The sequence below is a fragment of the Carassius auratus genome, unplaced genomic scaffold, assembly GCF_003368295.1.
Source record: "Carassius auratus strain Wakin unplaced genomic scaffold, ASM336829v1 scaf_tig00216437, whole genome shotgun sequence".
Taxonomy (NCBI): Eukaryota; Metazoa; Chordata; class Actinopteri; order Cypriniformes; family Cyprinidae; genus Carassius; species Carassius auratus.
In genome coordinates, this window is record NW_020528572.1 from 924,112 (window position 1) to 944,406 (window position 20,295).

General features: G+C 36.7%; 1 protein-coding gene across 4 annotated transcripts in view; it reads left to right on the forward strand.

Annotated features, from left to right (window-relative positions):
- The window catches only part of LOC113098206 (glutamate receptor ionotropic, NMDA 2B-like), a 97,407-nt gene that overhangs the window by 67,138 nt on the left and 9,974 nt on the right, over positions 1 to 20,295 (forward strand). For all 4 annotated transcript variants that reach the window (XM_026263198.1, XM_026263199.1, XM_026263200.1 and 1 more), the window contains exons 7-15: positions 7,781 to 7,895; positions 8,141 to 8,349; positions 9,151 to 9,322; positions 10,907 to 11,060; positions 11,162 to 11,287; positions 12,056 to 12,285; positions 14,319 to 14,479; positions 15,782 to 15,969; positions 18,435 to 18,673. In XM_026263198.1, coding sequence (XP_026118983.1) covers positions 7,781 to 7,895; positions 8,141 to 8,349; positions 9,151 to 9,322; positions 10,907 to 11,060; positions 11,162 to 11,287; positions 12,056 to 12,285; positions 14,319 to 14,479; positions 15,782 to 15,969; positions 18,435 to 18,673 — 1,594 coding nt within the window. The remainder of the gene's footprint in view (positions 1 to 7,780; positions 7,896 to 8,140; positions 8,350 to 9,150; positions 9,323 to 10,906; positions 11,061 to 11,161; positions 11,288 to 12,055; positions 12,286 to 14,318; positions 14,480 to 15,781; positions 15,970 to 18,434; positions 18,674 to 20,295) is intronic.

Consider the following 20,295-nt stretch of genomic DNA (forward strand, 5'->3'; position numbering starts at 1 on the left):
TTTTAATAGTTTTAGTTAACAATGACAACACTGCTCCCCGGAGAAACGCCCCTGCTCTGGACATTAATAAAATAATACAGTCCTTGCACTCCCTCAAGTTTTGATGATTGTTAAAGCTGTTCCCTGTTGACCTGAAAGGCTTTTTCAGAGCCGTGACAAGTATCATGAAATGGCATGGTGTCAAGCCAGAAGATGTTACGTCAGGTCCAAAATTAAACATGAGAGGAAACCCTTGAATGTACGATCAAGTAATTAATAGCTCCTTGAACAGCTGTGCTTTTAAATGGGTGTACGGTAAATCTGAAGCTGAGTTTTCTAATGTCAGATCAATGCTAAAACTGAAAAACGTTGGATAAGATAAATCTGGTTGGCTGACATGTCCAGTATCGATCTGTTTGTATTTATAGCGACAGATAAATGGGTCTCTGCTGCATCATGCGTCTTGCTGTAAGTACAAAAGATGCTACCTCTCTCTCCATGACTCTTCCTCTCTTTCTCCCTCACTCTTTCGGGTGAGATTACTGTTCCCATGGCAACACAGCAGATTGCTTGGAGATTGCTATGGTTGTGGGCACCATGGTAACACATTTTATATGCTGGTGGGTCTTTCTCTCCCTCTCTCTTTCACACACACCCTCTCACTTTCATTCTATCTGTTGGCAGTTTGGGGTTGTACGTACCTTCGTGTGTCAGGAACCAGCAAAGACTTCGCTAACACACCGATTTGGGAATTGATGGTGTGCGAGTCTGTATGAGACTATAGGTTAAACGGATCTGATGTTCATGTTACTATTGCAGTAACTACTGCAGTTTTTATATATCATTCTGTAGTAGTGTAAATGTAACAACAAAGTACTATTGCAGTCCCATGATAGTTTACCACGCTACCAAATATATCATGATATGTAATCTCTTGTAAGTGCTGTTTTACCAAATCACGGGGCATATTTGATGGGTTAGCATGATTCAGTTAGCCCCTGCTGGTAGCTACACCATTCAGTGGGCATACTGTGTATTTTTCCATTTACACCTATTAAAAATTAGCTATGATTAAAAGGCATTGCAGGGTGAACTGATCTATAAGGAAAACAAATAAAGGACCAAATACTGAGCCATGAGGGACTCCAGGATTGAGGGGCAGAATTATTAGTATTTTTATTTTTCTAAATTTCTATGAACTGTTGAAGTAGCAAATAAATTAGTAAATTTATAAGCTATTCAAAAGTAGTTATGTTTTCTGTTGTTTATTTTTGCAAAAAAATATAGGATAAATTGCAAGTATTTCAGTTGAAGGGGTTATGGCCCCGATATACTTCAAACAAAATTATCGTTTTTCGTTTGAGGGCAAAAAGAAGTTAGAAAAGCCGAAGTGACAGTAAACTGTTTTCAAATTTTCCAACAACCCCACGCTGCTGGAGGCGGGTTGTAAATAAAACTAAACACAACAACAATGGCGGCTGTGAGAGAAGAACAGTTTTGTAAACATCTGGCCATAGCAATGATCTATTCATTGTCAAAGAAAATGAACAAGAAGAAATTAGGTGGTATGTGTGTCTACCTAACGAAAACAGAAAGAATGTTGGGATGAGAAATGAACCAAGGGAAAATAAAATGGCACATCAAAGAAGGCGGAGTTCCAGAACACACCCACTGACTGTGTAATCACCACGGACCAATGGTAGCTCAAAGGCGTTTAGGAGTCAAAACGAACTCCCCCAAAAAGTCAGCTTTGGTGAGCTGTTTTGAACTGTCAAAACGAACTTTGTTTCGACCTGATTTTCTTTAAAGGGGGGGTGAAATGCTCGTTTTCACTCAATATCCTGTTAATCTTGAGTACATATAGAGTAGTACTGCATCCTTCATAAATCCAAAATGTCTTTAGTTTTATTATATTCATAAGAGAAAAAGATAGTCTGTACCGATTTTTCCCGGAAAAACACGACCGGCTGGAGGCGTGACATGTGGGCGGAGCTAAAGAATCACGAGCGCGAATAGGCTTTTGCGTTGAGAGCGTTTGGAAGCTGTGACATTATCGTGAGGAAAAAAACATCCAAAACAAACCATGGCTTACAGTCAGATTCAGCCATTTATTTATGATCCAGAATCAGATCCAGAGGCTGAAACTGAACGAAAGCAGCAGCAGCAACGACTTGCTCCGAGCGGGGCTCGAACACGGGTCTCTGGCATGGGAGGGGACGCACTAACAAGGAGGCAGAGATATTTGAAGCAGTTTTACTCACCGCCTGCGGTTCCAACACACGATAGTGACCCTTTTTCCTTGGGATTACATCATCCTTAAGAAATAAACGATACGCAAATCTGTCGTCAAACTGGGCCTTGTGAACAAGCATCTTCGAAATGCAGGGAACAAACACAAACACTTGCACAACTCCGTTGATGCTCTGTAAAAATAAACTCCATCCACTGGTCCCTTAATGCTGTTTTTTTTTGGTAATCTGTGCAGGGTTGTCTTGCCCTGGCAACCAAAAATACACTTCTTTTGTGACATTTTGCGACGCTCTCGCTCTGATCAATGAATGCCTCTGCTCTCAGTGCTCTGCTATATGGGAGCGCGCGCTCTTTCAGCAGACGTGCCCTCAGGATCCATATAAGGAAATTCCGCTCCATCTAACATCACACAGAGCCATACTCGAAAAAAACTTTCTGAAACTTGTGACAAACCGGAAGGAGTATTTTTGGAACAAAAATACTCCTTCAAACATACAACTTAATTTTTGAAACTTTGTCCATGTTTAGCATGGGAATCCAACTCTTTAACAGTGTAAAAAACTCAGTATGCATGAAATAGCATTTCAACCCCCCCCCCCCCCCTTTAAAAAATTAGATCATTTCAGTTGATTCTTCGATTTTGTTTGAAGTATATCCTGTGGCAGATGAGCGACTGCCATTGATATGCTAATGGTTAGCTTTCTCCAGATGTTATAGACCTCCTCCAGGAAGTCAATTTTTTTGATGTTAGCTTCTGTACTGTATGTATAGATGTACAACATTGTTTCACAGTCTTACTCCATTCATTGTATTGTACATGCACTAGACATACAGTACACACTATTTGTTTGGTCATTCTGCTGCTCTCTAGCCTTCTCCCTGTTTGCATACATGTCTTTCATTCTCTCGTTTAGAGCAGATATTTATTTCTTTTTTGTTGAGTTTTCATGAGGCCGATTGTTGTCATGGCGACAACAGCCCACAGATGGAGGCAAGAGAGTGAGGAGTGCAGCAGAGAGTTTTCACTGGCTCTGACACAAAACTTGTTGACACAAATACATGATGCTCATGCTATGATGAAAATCTGTGCGTGTATCAACGCTCAAGGGCACAAACACACACACGCACCTGACTACAGACTGATTTACAGTCACTGTCTAAATTGGGTCAGTTCTTCTACGTCATAAATTTTACACCCAGATGGAAGAAAAGGGAAACGACTCGTCTATGTGATTCTGCTTCATAATGTTTTACTGCTGATGTTTTTTATTACTGTGGGGAAATTTATGTTCTGCGTTTGACACAGTAGGGTGAACTAATGGAAAAGTATATCCATCTAAGCACCTTTCCTTATTTATCTATAGGGAACACTAGGACTGGTTGTCATACGTAACATTGGTTAGGGTATGTTTATTTTTAAGAAAATCAATTTCTGAACATCATAGAAACACTTTTGAACATGTCAACCGTCATTACCAAGGAAAACCAGATACAATTTAACACATATTTATAATAAAATGGCAATTAATGAAATAGCAGAAAGTGTAAAGTTTGACAAAATACATTGTATTAATGTACAACGTACATAATTATGAAGAAAACAACTGTTGTCCTAAAAACACATTTTTTATAGTTAATCAATCAAATTATAATTCACTATAAAATATTAATACATATATATTATATAAAGATATAAATTTGACTCTTGTCTGAATGTATGTTAATTTAATTTTTTTAAATTGTTTTTACTTGTTGAAAAAATAACTATAATAAAAACTAAAATTTCAGTATCATATTTTGGTCACACTTTAGTGAGGACCAGTTCTCACTGTTACAGTTACTAATACTTTTTCCTCAAACTCCGAAAATGCTGCTTATTAATAGTTAAGTAAGGAAGTTGTTAATTTTAGGTATTGGGTAGGATTAAGGGAACTAGAATATTATGGTCATGCAGAATAAGGCATTAATATGTGCTTTCTAAGTAATAAACAGTCAATATGCTAGTAATATGCATGCTAAAAAAAGGAAAAAAAACTGGTTTATAGTGAGAATTGATCCCTAAACCAAAATATGATATTGAAATTTTAGTTTGGAGGAAACACTGGAAGAAACACACAAAAAGGAAATGCACACACACACACACACACGCAGGTGAAATAATTTTAATGCTGAAGGTGGTGAACAATTCATATTTCCTCAGTAAATAATTTTTCTGTGAAATGTAATTTTACAAACAGCATGAGTGTATCACAGCGCACGCACTTTCTCTCTCAAAATGTGCAAATGGCTTCAGATCACATCGCGTCTGCACTAACATCATCACTAAAGTATATCAATTTCTTTTTAATTCTTGCCAGTGCTTAAATCATTCAGCGCTCGCATTCTCTCTTGGACACTTGAGCGTTCATGCACACTCCATTTGATATGGGAAGTGTCATGATTGTGGTTCTCTTCTTTGTTTTCTCCGGACTCCATTTCCCATAACCCCTGCCTAGGAACTCATTATCACACCACAGCTGGTTCCCATCAGTGACACTTTAAAGGTTGCACTCATCCACACACACATTGCTTATTATTGTTTAGCCTTTACCCTGTTCCTAGTCCCTGTGTTTCCTTGCCTTGCTTTGCCGCCTTGTTTTTTGACCTTGTACTTGGATTACTCTTTTGTCTCGCCCCAGATTTTACCTGTTTGCTGGTGTCTGACCTGTTTTGACCTCTTGCGAATAAAAGCTGCATTTAGATCCTTAACTCTGTTGTCATGCCTCCCTCTTTACAGAAAGACAAACACACCAAAAGTGGGACGAAACATCGCTGTATTAAAGTGTTCGCACCACACTGACCTGGGTTACAGTGCATAAAGGATTAAAGCTGCAGTCGGTAACTTTTGACGCTCTAGCGGTTAATAAACAGAACTGCTTGCGTCTTGCGGAAGAACATCGTAGCCGGAACTACTTCTCTCTGTTTATGTCTATGAAGAATCACAAAGGTACTGGGTTACTCCGCCGCGGTATCCCCGAAGCAATCTAAAATAGTCTGAATAGAAACACTTATTACAGGTGCACCCTAGTGATTCAGGACAAGCTAAAAACATGGTTTGGAAAATGGATTCATGGTGTACTCGCTTATTATATACATTTTTCGACATTTTGAACACAAACAAAGTTACGGACCGCAGCTCTGATTGGTTGATTCTTACCGGGAGCGATGGTATTCCTGCAAATGGCAATAGGACCACTGGGAGGAGCCAGAGGAGCTTGATTTTTTCACAGATTATCTGTCTCATATTCTACAGTCAGGACATAATGACAGGTTTAACAAATATATTTTTACAAAAGTTACCTACTGCAGCTTTAAAGCATTCACTGCACACGGTTGCAGTTCGGCAGTGCGTTCCATGAGCGGGGCATCTGCAGCAGTGTAGCTTAGCTTTTCCTTCTTTTCTTGTCTTTCATATTTATAAAAAAATACTTGTATACTGTTGTTGTTCTCTTGTTGACCTGACTGCTTATATTGTTCTCATTTGTAAGTCGCTTTGGATAAAAGCGTCTACTAAATGATTAAATGTAAATGTAAATGTGATAATGTAATAAAAGTAGTTTAAATGTTTTGCCACTTGAGCAACTTAATATATCAACCTGTAAGTAAATACAGAAGTAAAAAGCATTAAATAGTATGCTTCTCATATGGTATTTATTGCATTTAAACACGTCTATGAAAGATTGTATTACTGTACTGTGTAAAAAAACCATCACCATGTTGAAAAAAGCATTTTCAGTAACTGTTGGGATTTAAAATCAAAGTAATGGATAAATGTTGTGTTTGTAGTAAACAGTCATGGATCAGGACCAGACTCCTGAGTGAAAGCATGCACAGTTCGTGCTGCTTCTGCACCGCTTACACATCTAACACAAATGAAAAAATACCCTGTCACGAGAGTCAAATAAGAGGGGAATTGATTTTCAAAAATAAAATTCAGGCCCTGAATAAATTTCTAAAAATCTTGATTGGATCATCACTATAAATAATTCTACAAGATAAAAAGAAGGCTTGGTATCGGAAGGCTTGGTATAAAGATTGGTATCGGTGATCGTATTGGGAGATTACTGCTTCCTGTGATCGGAGATTGGCCTCAAAAATCCTGATCGGAGCACCCCTAATATTAATCTTATTGTGATGCTCATAACATGTGTTGTATAATGTTACTGAAGGGTTCATTACTTTTTTGTCTTATTATAAACTCATATATACATATCACGTACATAAAGTGCCAAACGCTGGAACTATGGCAGAGAATACTAAGAAGTCAAGTGCTAAGTTAAATCTCAAGGGCAACAAGAAGAACAACACAATATAACAATGCTTAAACATTGTTGCTGTAGTTCAGATATCTAAGTGCTAGATGAGGTCAGTAAAGACGAGACACTAGACTCAGACAGTCCATTAAGTACTGCCCAAATTTGTCTGTGGAGCAGGTTAGTGACACGAAAGAGGTTAATTACAACAGAGGTTAATTACAAATCGACCGAAAGCATTTTGTATGAACTCGAAGAGGTTATTTGACAAAATCTGGTGGGCCAGTGAGGAGGAATCAAATTTACACTCTGATTAGATGGTAATGCAGGGTGATCTGATGTAGATGGAAAAATTTAAAGGACCAAATACTGAGCCATGAGGGACTCCTGGATTGAGAGCCAGTAAATGAGGCTTTTTTGCTAACTTTTTTGCTAACTCAATAAATTAGTTCATGTTGTCCGCATTGAAATTAACAGTTTTTGGCTGACAATGTCAAAAGCTATCCAAGGCAGTGTAGTCAAGATGCTCGGGTTCTTAAGGTTGCGTGACAAGGATTAATTCCTGAGTGATGGAGGTCAAGCATGCTGTTTTGGGAAAAAACTTGACATTTAGAAGAAAATATTCTCCATGCAGTGTTTGCTGTCTCATCCACAGCATCCATTACAACCAAATACAAAGCCAAATTATTTCAAGATGCAGCAAACTGGTTTATAATTATAATATAGAAATGTGCTACTTTTTAAATAAAAAGTTGATGTAAAAATTTTCTTGGATGACTGACTAAAGGCTAAGATATCGGTTGTTAGATTTGACATGTAATATCACTCACCTCTGTAATAAATGTTTTCCCCTGGATTATTCTTATTTATTTGGTTCATGATTATTGTGTTAATGTGAAATTAAAACCAGCTTCAAAACTCTCCAACTGGATGGATTTAAAAGTCATAATAGTAGTTTTGTGACCAGTAGGCTGCCAGATTCACATTTGCCATTGTGAATATAATTTGCTATAGCCTCTAGCAACAAACCTGCTTTCCTGCATTATAAATGTGTGTGGACATATATGGATAGTGTGCAGAAGCCCAAACACTAGGTACACTAGAATGCCATGTAATCTGCTGACATTGAGGGATTCCTGTACATTTCTACGACTTGTTCTGAAAATATTTGCTATAGAGGTCTAAGCAAGGAAGGTGCCTTTGTGTTAATAACCACCGAACATGTCTGGTCTGATATATTCACTCTGTTTTCTCTTCAGGTACCTCATGAATGTGACATTTGAAGGACGCAACCTCTCCTTCAGTGAGGACGGTTTTCAGATGCACCCAAAGTTGGTCATTATACTGTTAAATAAGGAGAGGCAGTATGAAAGGGTGAGTATCTCTAATCATTTCTCTCTTTTGCCTCTTGATTTCTCTTAACTCATGACTGTGCAGTTCCCTGATGCAATTATCAACCTTCATTTATTCTTTATCTTAATTCAAGATTTCAGCCGTCCTCAAATTTAGTCTGCACTAATCCAGTCGCAGCCACTTCAACCTCAACAGCCTCTCATTATCTCACTCATTATCCTTCTCTCATCTTCTGCTCTCATCTTGCCCTCTTTGCACTTTCACAGGTCGGTAAATGGGAGAACGGGTCTCTGGCAATGAAGTACCATGTGTGGCCTCGGTTCGAGCTCTACTCGGATGCTGGGGAGCGGGAGGATGACCACCTGTCCATTGTTACACTGGAGGAGGCTCCATTTGTTATTGTGGAGGATGTTGACCCCCTCAGTGGCACCTGCATGAGGAATACAGTGCCGTGCCGAAAACAGCTCAAACTCCAGTGAGAATCTAATGGGAAATGTACAGATATTCAGGGAAATGCCTAAGTTTGGTTCAAAATTCAGATTGGTCACAAATTTCACAGTAGATCTTATAAGTGGTAGACTTTTTTTCAGTGGTCTCAGGCATACCACACTGTTTTGTCTGTGAAGATTTGCTTAATATCCAATATAGATAAAGCTACATAGTATAGGTAAAATATCTTCAATCAGTCATTGTATAAGATCAATATAGATCAGTCATTAATCTTGACTGCCAAAATGCTGATTTGTCTCATGAGAGCACAGATCCTACACTCAGTTTTCAAATGTAAGGTGCTCTGCCACTGTCAGGACTAGATTATATCAATTAGTAAGAAAGTGTGGTGTATACAGTATTGCACTATTGACGTAAAACACTGATTCATCTATGGATTAAACTGGAATCTCATGTCTACTTTTAATATTGATTAAAAATATATGTGTTAAATTCATTTAGCATTATTGTAATAAATTATTGCTTATAATTTCACTCATTTATTATGAGAAATGATCCGAGATTAATGTGAATTTTGACAAATTTAAGTCTCCGTGTTCCAATGTAGTCAATGCAATATTCAGTGCAGTGGTCATTAGTCATTTTGATGTTATGTTGACTCACTGATTGATTTCTTCAGACACAGATTTATTATGAAATGGTACTTTGATTAAGGATTGATGAACGGCTAAGGCAAAATTTGTTAAAAGCCATCTTCACTATTTCGAAAAATAACTTGCTAACATTAATCTTCTCAACTTTTTCTTCCTGTTTTTCCTACCTCCAGAAATCAGACAGGAGATTCAGGGATCTACATTAAACGCTGTTGCAAAGGCTTCTGTATAGACATCCTCAAAAAGATTGCCAAGACAGTAAAATTTACCTACGATCTCTACCTGGTGACCAATGGGAAGCATGGCAAAAAGATCAATGGGACATGGAATGGCATGGTTGGAGAGGTTAGTTTCAAAATGCTTTTAGTATGAAAACTACTGGTTCTTATAAAACACCACAAGGTTTGCGCTGAATAGGTTGTTTCTTATCCAAGAGCTTGCTGGATCAAACACTTTTGTGTGATTAAATGGGTGATGTTGGATCAGGAAATGTTTGCAAGCCAGGCTCAAACTCACATTGCATGTATACCATTGGCTCCAGTGTTATTTTAGTATCATTGATATACTACATACGTACATAGCAACATTTTGTTATTTTGAATAAAATCATATTTTTATATTTTGTTTTCTTTTCCATTTTAGTTAGTTTTAGTATTTATGTTGTGATTTATGTGATGCTGTGATATATTTTCAATGTCTATACAGATTTATTTGCTTTAAATTATTTCATTTATTAGCTTTTTTTTTAGTCAATTGTAATAACCATAAGGACAAAGTTCTGGATCGTCAGTGGATTTCTGATTATATATTATTTCCAAAAAATGAAAATCTGAAAAGTATCTCTATGACAAGAACAGATGAAAGAGAAGGGAAAATGTGAGCAAGTGAGTTTGCACAAGCCCAAGGGAAAATACAGCTGGTGCATTAATTCAAATGAGAAATAATACGAGTTACCGGATCATATGTAAATCCAAAGTTGGAATGAATGTTATGCAGTTCCCTTTCTGTCCTAGTCATATGAATACTCATAGAACTGCATTACATTTGGAGTTGCAGACTCTTAGTAGCTCTCTTTATGTTTACTTAAAGTCTTTACAAGATCTGATGCTCCAAGAATGCTCATGTTCAGTGATAGATGCTGTAACGCAACACACACTCAAGCAAATATGCAAAATACAATCTCATATTTTGAAAAGATGGAGAAAGAAAATAGGATTTAGAATGGCATAATCAACATGCAGCCCACAGGGCATTATCGTGGCATGCATGTTTTCTGAGATTCTGGTACAGTATATACCATGGTAAATGCACAGTGCAATTAAAAAAATTTCCAACACCAAGCAGAAATCTATAGTCCGCTCTGCAAACTGTGCCACAGATGAGCGCTTACAGTACAGCTTCATTGATTATGATGGGAGCGATTTAGTTTGCTACTGTATGTGGTCGTGTAAGTGTATAACACTCAGTTGCCTTATTAATATAACATGGGCACTATAAAAAAATTAGAAGTGTGGCCCTTGAGGCTAAAGAAATACGGTTTTGTGGCCCTTTGAGTAGCCCTGATGTAGAAAAAGCCTTCCTGTAGCATACATTCACCTTATTACCTCTGTTTTGTCCCATTTTCCTATACCACCAGAGGCCTTTTACATGTAACTCTAAATATACAGTACCTGGACAAGTGATGGGTTTGGGGATGTGGTGATTAGGGAAAGGTTGAAAAACGGAGAAATGGCTATTAAAAGCTCCTGCGACCCACTGTAGGAAATAACCTGATTTCTGCCTTGCTTGGTCTCACAGTTTTGTTTTTTTTCCATCATGGATTTCTCATTCACCTTTTGCTTCTCACACTGTTGCACTTTTCTTTCCTCTGTTGTGGCATGCCTAGACTAGTCCAGGTTCGTTATAACCGCCACTTTTCCTCATGTTTAGGTGGTGTTGAAGAATGCCCACATGGCAGTGGGCTCCTTGACCATTAATGAAGAGAGGTCAGAGGTCATTGACTTCTCTGTGCCCTTCATAGAGACTGGGATTAGTGTCATGGTCTCTCGTAGCAATGGCACAGTGTCTCCCTCTGCCTTTTTAGGTAAGTGCTATATACACACTGTAATGGCATTCAAGATGTAATTCCAAATTCAAGTGCACTCTTCATTAGTAATTTCTTTTCCCTTCATTTTTTGCTCTCAGAGCCCTTCAGCGCTGATGTCTGGGTAATGATGTTCGTTATGCTGTTGATAGTTTCAGCCGTGGCTGTTTTCATTTTTGAGTACTTCAGTCCTGTTGGCTATAATCGCTGCTTGGCAGATGGACGAGGTGTGCAAACAACTTATATAAACCCACCCACACACACACACACACACAAATCAATATTCTTTATACAGAACGCCAATATACATTTGGTATATATAGGTTAACGTTTTCATTTTATATCCATCTAAACATTACATTATTTTTATTTTATATAATATACTTCTGTTCATAGCTATGAATTTAACTGTGCATTTAATGGTGCTTTATATATATATATATATATATATATATATATATATATATATATATATATATATATATATATATATATATATATATATATATATATGTTAATTCAAATTACATACACATAAAAAATGCAAATAAATGCATCTTTATACATTATTATTTATGTCTGTTTTGTATATTTATTTCTACATTCTCATATAACATATGTTTGAAATATGAAATTAAAATGATTTATAAATCATTTCAGATGATATATAAATCTCAATTTCAAAAAAATTTGACTGGTTTTGTGGCCCAGGGTCACATATATGCAATGTTAATACAAAAATAAAATAACCTTGTATTTTAGTTTTGGATATTATATCCATTTTTCCATGTTGTATTGGCTGATTTCATGCTCAGCAGTGTACTGCTTCTCTGAATATTACTGATTCTTTTGATCAAAATCAAAACTGAATAGTTAATTCATGGCTATTTATTATGGCTTTTCTTCCTCTGCCCTTTTACTCCTCTCTGATTCCTATTAAATTATAAGGTAATAACTCTCTATTTCAATTTCTCTACCTCTTTACACCTCATCAGAGCCCGGCGGTCCCTCCTTCACCATCGGAAAAGCTATTTGGCTACTTTGGGGTTTGGTCTTCAATAACTCTGTGCCCGTGCAGAACCCCAAAGGCACTACTAGCAAGATCATGGTCTCGGTCTGGGCCTTCTTCGCTGTGATTTTCCTGGCCAGCTACACTGCCAACCTAGCCGCATTTATGATTCAAGAGGAATATGTGGACCAGGTGACGGGCCTGAGTGATAAAAAGGTAAAAGGGTTTATTGGTCAAATTTAACGGCATGTGCAAAAGTGAAGGTCGGGCATCTGAAAGCTGTTATTAAAATTATAGTTCTCATTGATCTTACTTACTGTGTACATTTTTTTATCTATTCCACTTCTAGGACATGAAAAGCAATTTGTTCATAAGTGAATTCATGCATGCTTACATGACACAGCATTGCATGTGACATCCTAATAATACTGTTTATTATCCTCAAATAACTGATGACATATTTGGGCAACCACATGCTGACTGGTTTTGTGGTAATTTGTGTTTGTTTGTTTTTTTGTGTCTTCTTTGCATGTAAAAAAAAATAAAACATTGGGCTAATGTGAATTAGCCAACCGTTATGAAACAGGAAACAAGATTTGACTCTGAGTGGATGCTGTAGCTCCTTTAATAATTTATATAATGAGATTTTGTCTTGTTTTTTTACTCTAAGTCATGCTTTACTTTGTCTAGCAAGGCTTTAAGTGTCTAGAGAACATACAGGCGCATCTCAATAAATTAGAATGTTGTGGAATTGTTCATTTATTTCAGTAATTCAACTCAAATTGTACTGTATTAAATTAATTGCACACAGACTGAAGTAGTTAAAGTTTTTGGTTCTTTTAATTTTTATGATTTTGGCTCACATTTAAGAAAAACTCACCAATTAACTATCTCAGCAAATTAGAATACTTCATAACATAACATTACATTTTTAGTGAATTGTTGGCCTTCTGAAAAGTATGTTAATTTACTGTACATGTACTCAATACTTGGTAGGAGCTCCTTTTGCTTTAATTACTGCCTCAATTCGGTGTGGTATGGAGGTGATCAGTTTGTGGCACTGCTGAGGTGGTCTGGAAGCCCAGGTTTCTTTGACAGTGGCCTTCAGCTCATCTGCATTTTTTGGTCTCTTGTTTCTCATTTTCCTCTTGACAATAGCCCATAGATTCTCTATAGGGTTCAGGTCTGGTGAGTTTGCTGGCCAGTCAAGCACACCAACACCATGGTTTTTAACCAACATTTGGTGCTTTTGGCAGTGTGGGCAGGTGCCAAATCCTGCTGGAAAATGAAATCAGCATCTTCAAAAAGCTGGTCAGCAGAAGGAAGCATTAAGAGCTCCAAAATGTATTGGTAAATGGGTGCAGCGACTTTGGTTTTCAAAAAACACAATGGACCAACACCAGCAGAAGACATTACACCCCAAATTATCACAGACCGTGGAAACATAAAACTGAACTTCTAGAAACTTGGGCTATGAGCTTCTCCACCCTTCCTCCAGACTCTAGGACCTTGGTTTCCAATATAAAATTTGATTGATTTTGCTTGACAAAAGGCTGCGGTTCTCTCAGTTGGTTGTGCACCTTTTCTCTACACTTTTTTCTTCCACTCAACTTTCTGTTAACATGCTTGGATACAGCACTCTGTGAACAGCCAGCTTCTTTTGCACTGAATGTTTGAGGCTTGCCCTCCTTGTGAAGGGTGTCAATGATTGTCTTCTGGACAACTGTCAGATCAGCAGTCTTCCCCATGATTGTGTAGCCTAGTGAACCAAACTGAGAGAAATTTTTGAAGGCTCAGAAAACCTTTGCATGTGTTTTGATTCGATTAGCTGATTGGCATGTCACCATATTCTAATTTGTTGAATAGAAAGTTGAATGAATTAGTGGGGTTTTTGTTAAATGTGAGCCAAAATCACCACAATTAAAAAAACCAAAGACTTAAACTACTTCAGTTTGTGTGCATTGAATTTATTTAATAGTGATATATATGAGTTTCACTATTTGAGTTGAATTACTGAAATAAATGAACTGTTTCCACAACATTCTAATTTATTGAGATGCACCTGTAGTCTATGTTTACACTGGAAATATTTATATTATGAATGGTGGGAAAAAAAGATTTGTTGTACCTTTAAAGGTTTTTGAAATGACACCTCTCCTCACACTTTGTCCCTTGAGTGTTCATTGACAATGTGGAAACTGCTGGTTTCTATAGATATATTTCTCTCTGGCTTTCTCTCTCTTATCTAGTTTCAACATCCGAATGACTTCTCCCCTCCATTCCGCTTCGGTACTGTGCCCAATGGCAGCACAGAGAGAAACATAAGGAACAACTACAAAGAGATGCACACGTATATGACCAGCTTCCACCAGAAGAACGTAAATGAGGCCCTCCACAGCCTCAAGATGGGGTGAGAATGAAAAAAGAGAGAGATGGTATCTGCATGAAAAGAATATAAAGGCTAGGAAGACAGGAAGCTGAAAAGCTTGTAGGACAGCAGTAAGTACAGTGTGTAATGAGTGAGTGGGTGGATGAACTCTGGATTGATAATGGCAATATGAGGCATCCTGAAGGGACTTTGTTTGGAGATGCTTGGTAAAAGACTGATTTAACATGAGACTGACTTCTGCTGTCCTTATTTTATCAGTATTAATAGTGGACAATGTAAAAAGGCATTTAGTACAACAGGATTTAATGAGAAAAAAACCACTGAATACACTTTGGAAATAAAATGTTAAATTTAAAACTACAAGTTTATTGTTAACACTACAATAAGTTTCCATATGTTTACATTACTACTAACAATGAAAAATTATTCTGAAGCATCTTAGCTACTGTTGATTTCTACATTTACTAATACATTCTTAAAAACAAAAGTTGTATCTATTATTTAATAGGTCTAAGCTAACATGTACAGACAATGAACAGTTGTGTTTTTTTATAACATGAAAAAAGATTAATGAATACTGTAACAAATGTATTGTTTATGTAATGCTTATATAATGCTTTTTATAAAATAATAATTCTATATAAAATATATAATATATATACTTTTAATAACATTAATGAGATCGTGTATAGTGGTATGGGGTGTTGTTAACTACAAGCATATCTTGAAATAAGTCACCTTAGTTTTCGTCTACATTTTTCAAAATTTTGAAATACCTTTTTGACTTGTCATGCTGGTTTTTAATGGTCTATTACAAATTTCATGTTCTCTCTCTCACTCAAGATGAGCTCATAAAAGATGCAAAATAATAAAATACAAGAAAAAGCTAAATGCTATTTAGGTTATCATTACACACAACACACTGTATCTCACATCCAACACAGTTCAGAAGAAATTATTGTTTTTTTGTTTTTTTTTTTACATAAAAAATGTCATTATTGAAAATAAAATAAACTTTAAGTAAAATAATTGAATTATTTTAAAAATAAATTTAATAAATTATTAAACAACAAATTTTCGTTTAAATACTAAAATAACTAAAACTTAATAAAAACCCACTTAAAACACTAAATGCTAAATAAAACTAAATAACAAACTTTTAAATGAAACAGTAAATATAAAAATAAAAAATAAATAATGAATATTAACAAAACCTATATTTGTATGTCAATGGTACTAAAATAACACTGGTTTACTAATGTTTAATGTTTGACAAGACTAACCAACATTCTAACATATTACTCCTCTCCCTGACTTGTGTAGTAAATTGGATGCATTCATCTACGACGCAGCAGTCTTGAACTACATGGCTGGACGTGATGAGGGATGTAAACTGGTGACCATCGGCAGTGGTTATATCTTTGCTACTACAGGGTATGGCATTGCCATTCAGAAAGACTCAGGCTGGAAGAGAGCAGTGGATCTCGCCATTCTGCAGCTCTTTGGAGATGGTAAATTATTATTTCATTGGACGATTGTGATGAATTAGCCACCAGCCTTAATCTGCACAAATTCGTTCAAGCTTAAAGATATTTAGGGGACATTCACTCAGAACGAATCTTCATTTTCTGCATTCTTTTAGCATCTGATTGATTCATTGAAAAATTTCAGTGAGTTTGGTCACCACAAACAGACACAAAAATTCAGCTGAGATGCAAATTTATAAAAGATAGCAGACAGCCTGGTTAAAATGGTTTGTGGGTGTTTAGTGAATAAGGCAGGTTTTCGCGATGAAATGCTGTTCACAAAAGTGGCACGAATGTGTAGAGGATTCACAGCTTGAGATGTTTACTTCATTCACTTCTTCTTTTAATGATTCTCAATGTCCCCTCAAGGCAAACAGTTTTAAAGAATACCTGGCAAGAGATGACAAGTGCCTACACTGTCTGTTAGAACGCCAACAAGTATGCCACACAAAATGGTATTAGATGTGTGAAAATATGGCATCCTGCTTTTCAAAGCTTCCTTTGTGTGAAATTCACATTCTGTGAAAGCATTATAAAGCTGAAATCAAATTAATTTACTTATCAAATCAAGGATTTATCTCATAATGTGCTCTGTAATAATATAGATGACTATAGTTTACACAGGTGACACAGGTTATGCAAAGCTAAAGCTGTTTTAGATTTTCTTTCATATTAGTCTGTTTGCACAAAGGATATAACTTTGTGTTTATGATTATTATTTAAAATACAGCAATATAGTTGCATGAAATAAGGAGGGGGAAATGTGGAAATTTGCAATGTACAAATGAAAGTTGTTGATGGCAATGTGAGATTTACCAATATGAAATGTATATATATTAATAGTTTTATTCAGCAAGGATGCATTAAATTGATAAGACCTGATAGTAAAGACTCATAATGTTACAAAAGATTTCCATTTAAAAAAAAAAGCTTTTCTTTTAAACTTTCTATCCATCAGATTCCTGCAAATAATGAACACACTTTCCACAAATATATTAAGCAACTGTGTTAAACATTAATTATAACAAGAAATATTTCTTGAGCAGCCAATCTGCATTTTATGTTCTGGAAAATCATGTGAAACTGAAGACTGGAGTAATGGTGCTGAAAATTAAGTTTTACCTTCACAGGAATCAATTACATTTTACAATTTGTATTAGTAAATTTGTATTTGTAATTAGTAAATAGTATACTAATTTAGTGTACTAAGTATCTATAATAGTTGCACTGTACCAGCAATAGATGTACAGCATTGAAAAGTGTCTCTAATTCAGTCTGATTCAGGCGCTTTCCTAGTGATCCAGATCCAGGGGCCATTTCTAAAAATCATCATCTCTTCCCCAAACAGCATCTGAGATGACAAGCTGTTTGCAAGACATCCAAAGACACATGCAGAACTTGGCCTATGCACCCCACACACGCATAAACAGTGTTAACAATTTTAGACACTTAGGATGACATTTTGTAAAGAGATCATATAGATACTGTATATGGGCACAGTCATAGAAAATTCTATCCGATACATTTAAAAGTGGGACGCATTAGATTCGATTACTGACAAGGTCAGTGTTCATATGCATGTTGACAAGCAGGCAGTGCACACTGACAGCAGTATGGAATCGGAAAGGTACGGTTGGGTGTATCACATGTTTTTATATAAGCCAGCATATGATCCAGCAGCAGGAATAGAGTCCCATTTGCAAGTGTCAAGGGGGCGCTTGTGTTATCTCAAAAGTACACTGGGAAGGCATCAACTGTGTGACATATACATGTAGGTACACATGAATGCACCGACACAGCATGTGAACACCCGCACACACATTCACCCTCACATAGGTGTTGGGTTTTTGACAGATTTGAAGCCTGAAGTCCCCGACTACAGTTCCCAGTGTGGCATAGAACTGCAGGCACTGAACGGATGAATCTTTGTGTGCGTGTGTGTGTGTGTGAGAGAGAGAGAGAAAAAGTATATTTATGTGCATTTGTCCCTAAAGACAGACCTGCAGAACACCGAATGCCATTTTGGAGTTTGATCTTGTGCCCCCTATGCGGGCTGTCAGGACCCTCAGGGCCCTTATTAGAGCTGGGAACCAAATCTCAAGTGACTCCCATAAGCAATCATTAATGTGAAGAGAGCTCAGTGTGTGTGAGTGTGAGTTGGATTAATCCGTTATGACAAATGTTACACTTCACAGGGGCCATAATTTGTTTACTGTGCAGAGTTTTGTGGGGGCTCTAAATAAATTCAGTGCTGAAACGCATTGAAATCGTCATAGATAGACAAACGTGAACAGACACGTCTGCTAACAGTAAAGCTTGAGAGCACTCGAAGCACATAAACACACAAAACACACAGCTGGAGAGGCAGAAAGAAAATGATGCACAAACAGTCACTTTCTAACCCACATTCAAATGCTAGAAAGTACAATCTTTTTTCTCCTCCTTTCTAGGTGAGATGGAGGAACTTGAGGCCCTGTGGCTGACTGGCATCTGCCACAATGAGAAAAATGAGGTGATGAGCAGTCAGCTGGATGTAGACAACATGGCAGGTGTGTTCTACATGCTGGGAGCTGCAATGGCCCTGTCCCTTATCACATTCATCGCAGAGCACCTTTTCTACTGGCAACTGCGATTCTGCTTCATGGGTGTGTGCTCGGGCAAACCTGGTTTCACCTTCTCCATTAGCAGGGTGAGTGGCAGATTCACTTTTGATCCAAATGCAAACAACCACCAAGACTGACTTTACTATTATTCAGAAGCCAGCAGCCTATTGGGGTTTGGAGACTAGGGGTACTGTCTTATTGTCCAGTCAAAATGTATTTCCTATCCTAGATTACAGATTACAAAGTCAAAACTTTTTTTCACACAATTGGGAGAAAACCGTCAGAATTGCGAATTTGTATTATGCAGTTCTGAGAAAAACTGTGAGAATTGTGAGATAAAAAAGTTAACTTGTTTTATTTTTTATTCAGTGGCGGAAACAAACCTACATAAATTATAACTTGTTCACAATAAGATTAATTAACATGTATTTGGGAAATATTTCACTTTAGGGCAAATTTATGTATCTAAAAAAATCAAATCTCGAATGTGTATATTCTCTACCCATCTGAAAATTACTTTACATGCGCATTAATGATCGGCCGACATATATTTATATATAGCCATATATATAGTTTTAAGCATAAACAGTCACTTTTGGTTGAATTTACCGTTTTAAGGATGCTTAAGTAATTTTACCCAAGAATGTTATTTAAACACAAACACACACACAAAATAATGATTAAGAAATTGCATTTGCAGAGTAAAAACAATTTTCTTTCATTCGCAGATAACTAAAATAACTTTTTAAATTAAACTGTGCAAAGTGTATAAACATTTCCTTGACATTAGAATTGTAAACACTGAACAACCACTGAAGTCTGGATGATAATGACATTTGATTTGAGGTCTTAACTACATTTTGTTAGTGGTATGGTACATATTTATTTTTGTACATTTAAATAATAATTTTCTTTTGTTCAGATGTATGTGGGGGAAAGGGTGAACATACATTTCAATACCCATTTTGTACAAAGTGCAACATTATAAATCAGACCCCTGATCTTGAGCTAACCGGGCAAAGCAACGGTCTCTCATTCCAGACATTCGAACATCAAATCATGCCTCAAGCAATTTGGAATGGTGCCATGACCCACATAATGGCGGGGATGAACACAGAGAAAAAATATCAGTTTATGTGACCAAACTGGCAAGTGACTCAAACATAAACTTGGATTTACCTGAGTTCAATGATCAAAGCTTTAAAGGATAAAAGATCTCTATATTAGTCTGTTAGCCACAAAGGCAATTTGTATGGCCAGTTTCCTCAGCTACAGGGCGGGGGGCGGGGGAGGGGGGGCAACACAATATGGGAGAGAAAGGCAACTCTCGAGAAAGAAGGAAAAATACCAAAAAAGTAGATAATTCTGAATGAAGAATATGTTCTAACCCAATCAGATTGAAGGGTCAGGAGATCACAGTGGGAATGATGGCTTGAATTAAAAAAAGACAGAAGGTAGAGAACATAAGAGGAACATAAAGAGGAGGGGAAATACATATGAGTGGACAGACACTAAGCATGACTAGGAAAACATTTCTGACATGTTGTCTCACTAGAGGGATAGATCACCAGTGTAACCTTTACCCTTTGAAATGTTTTGAAGAGAATTCTATTTGTTCCACATGTAGGGCCCTATGAATTCCGTTTAATTTTTTGTTTCCAAATAGCGTTTTAATATTTCTCTACTCATTTGTAATAGCTGAATAAAA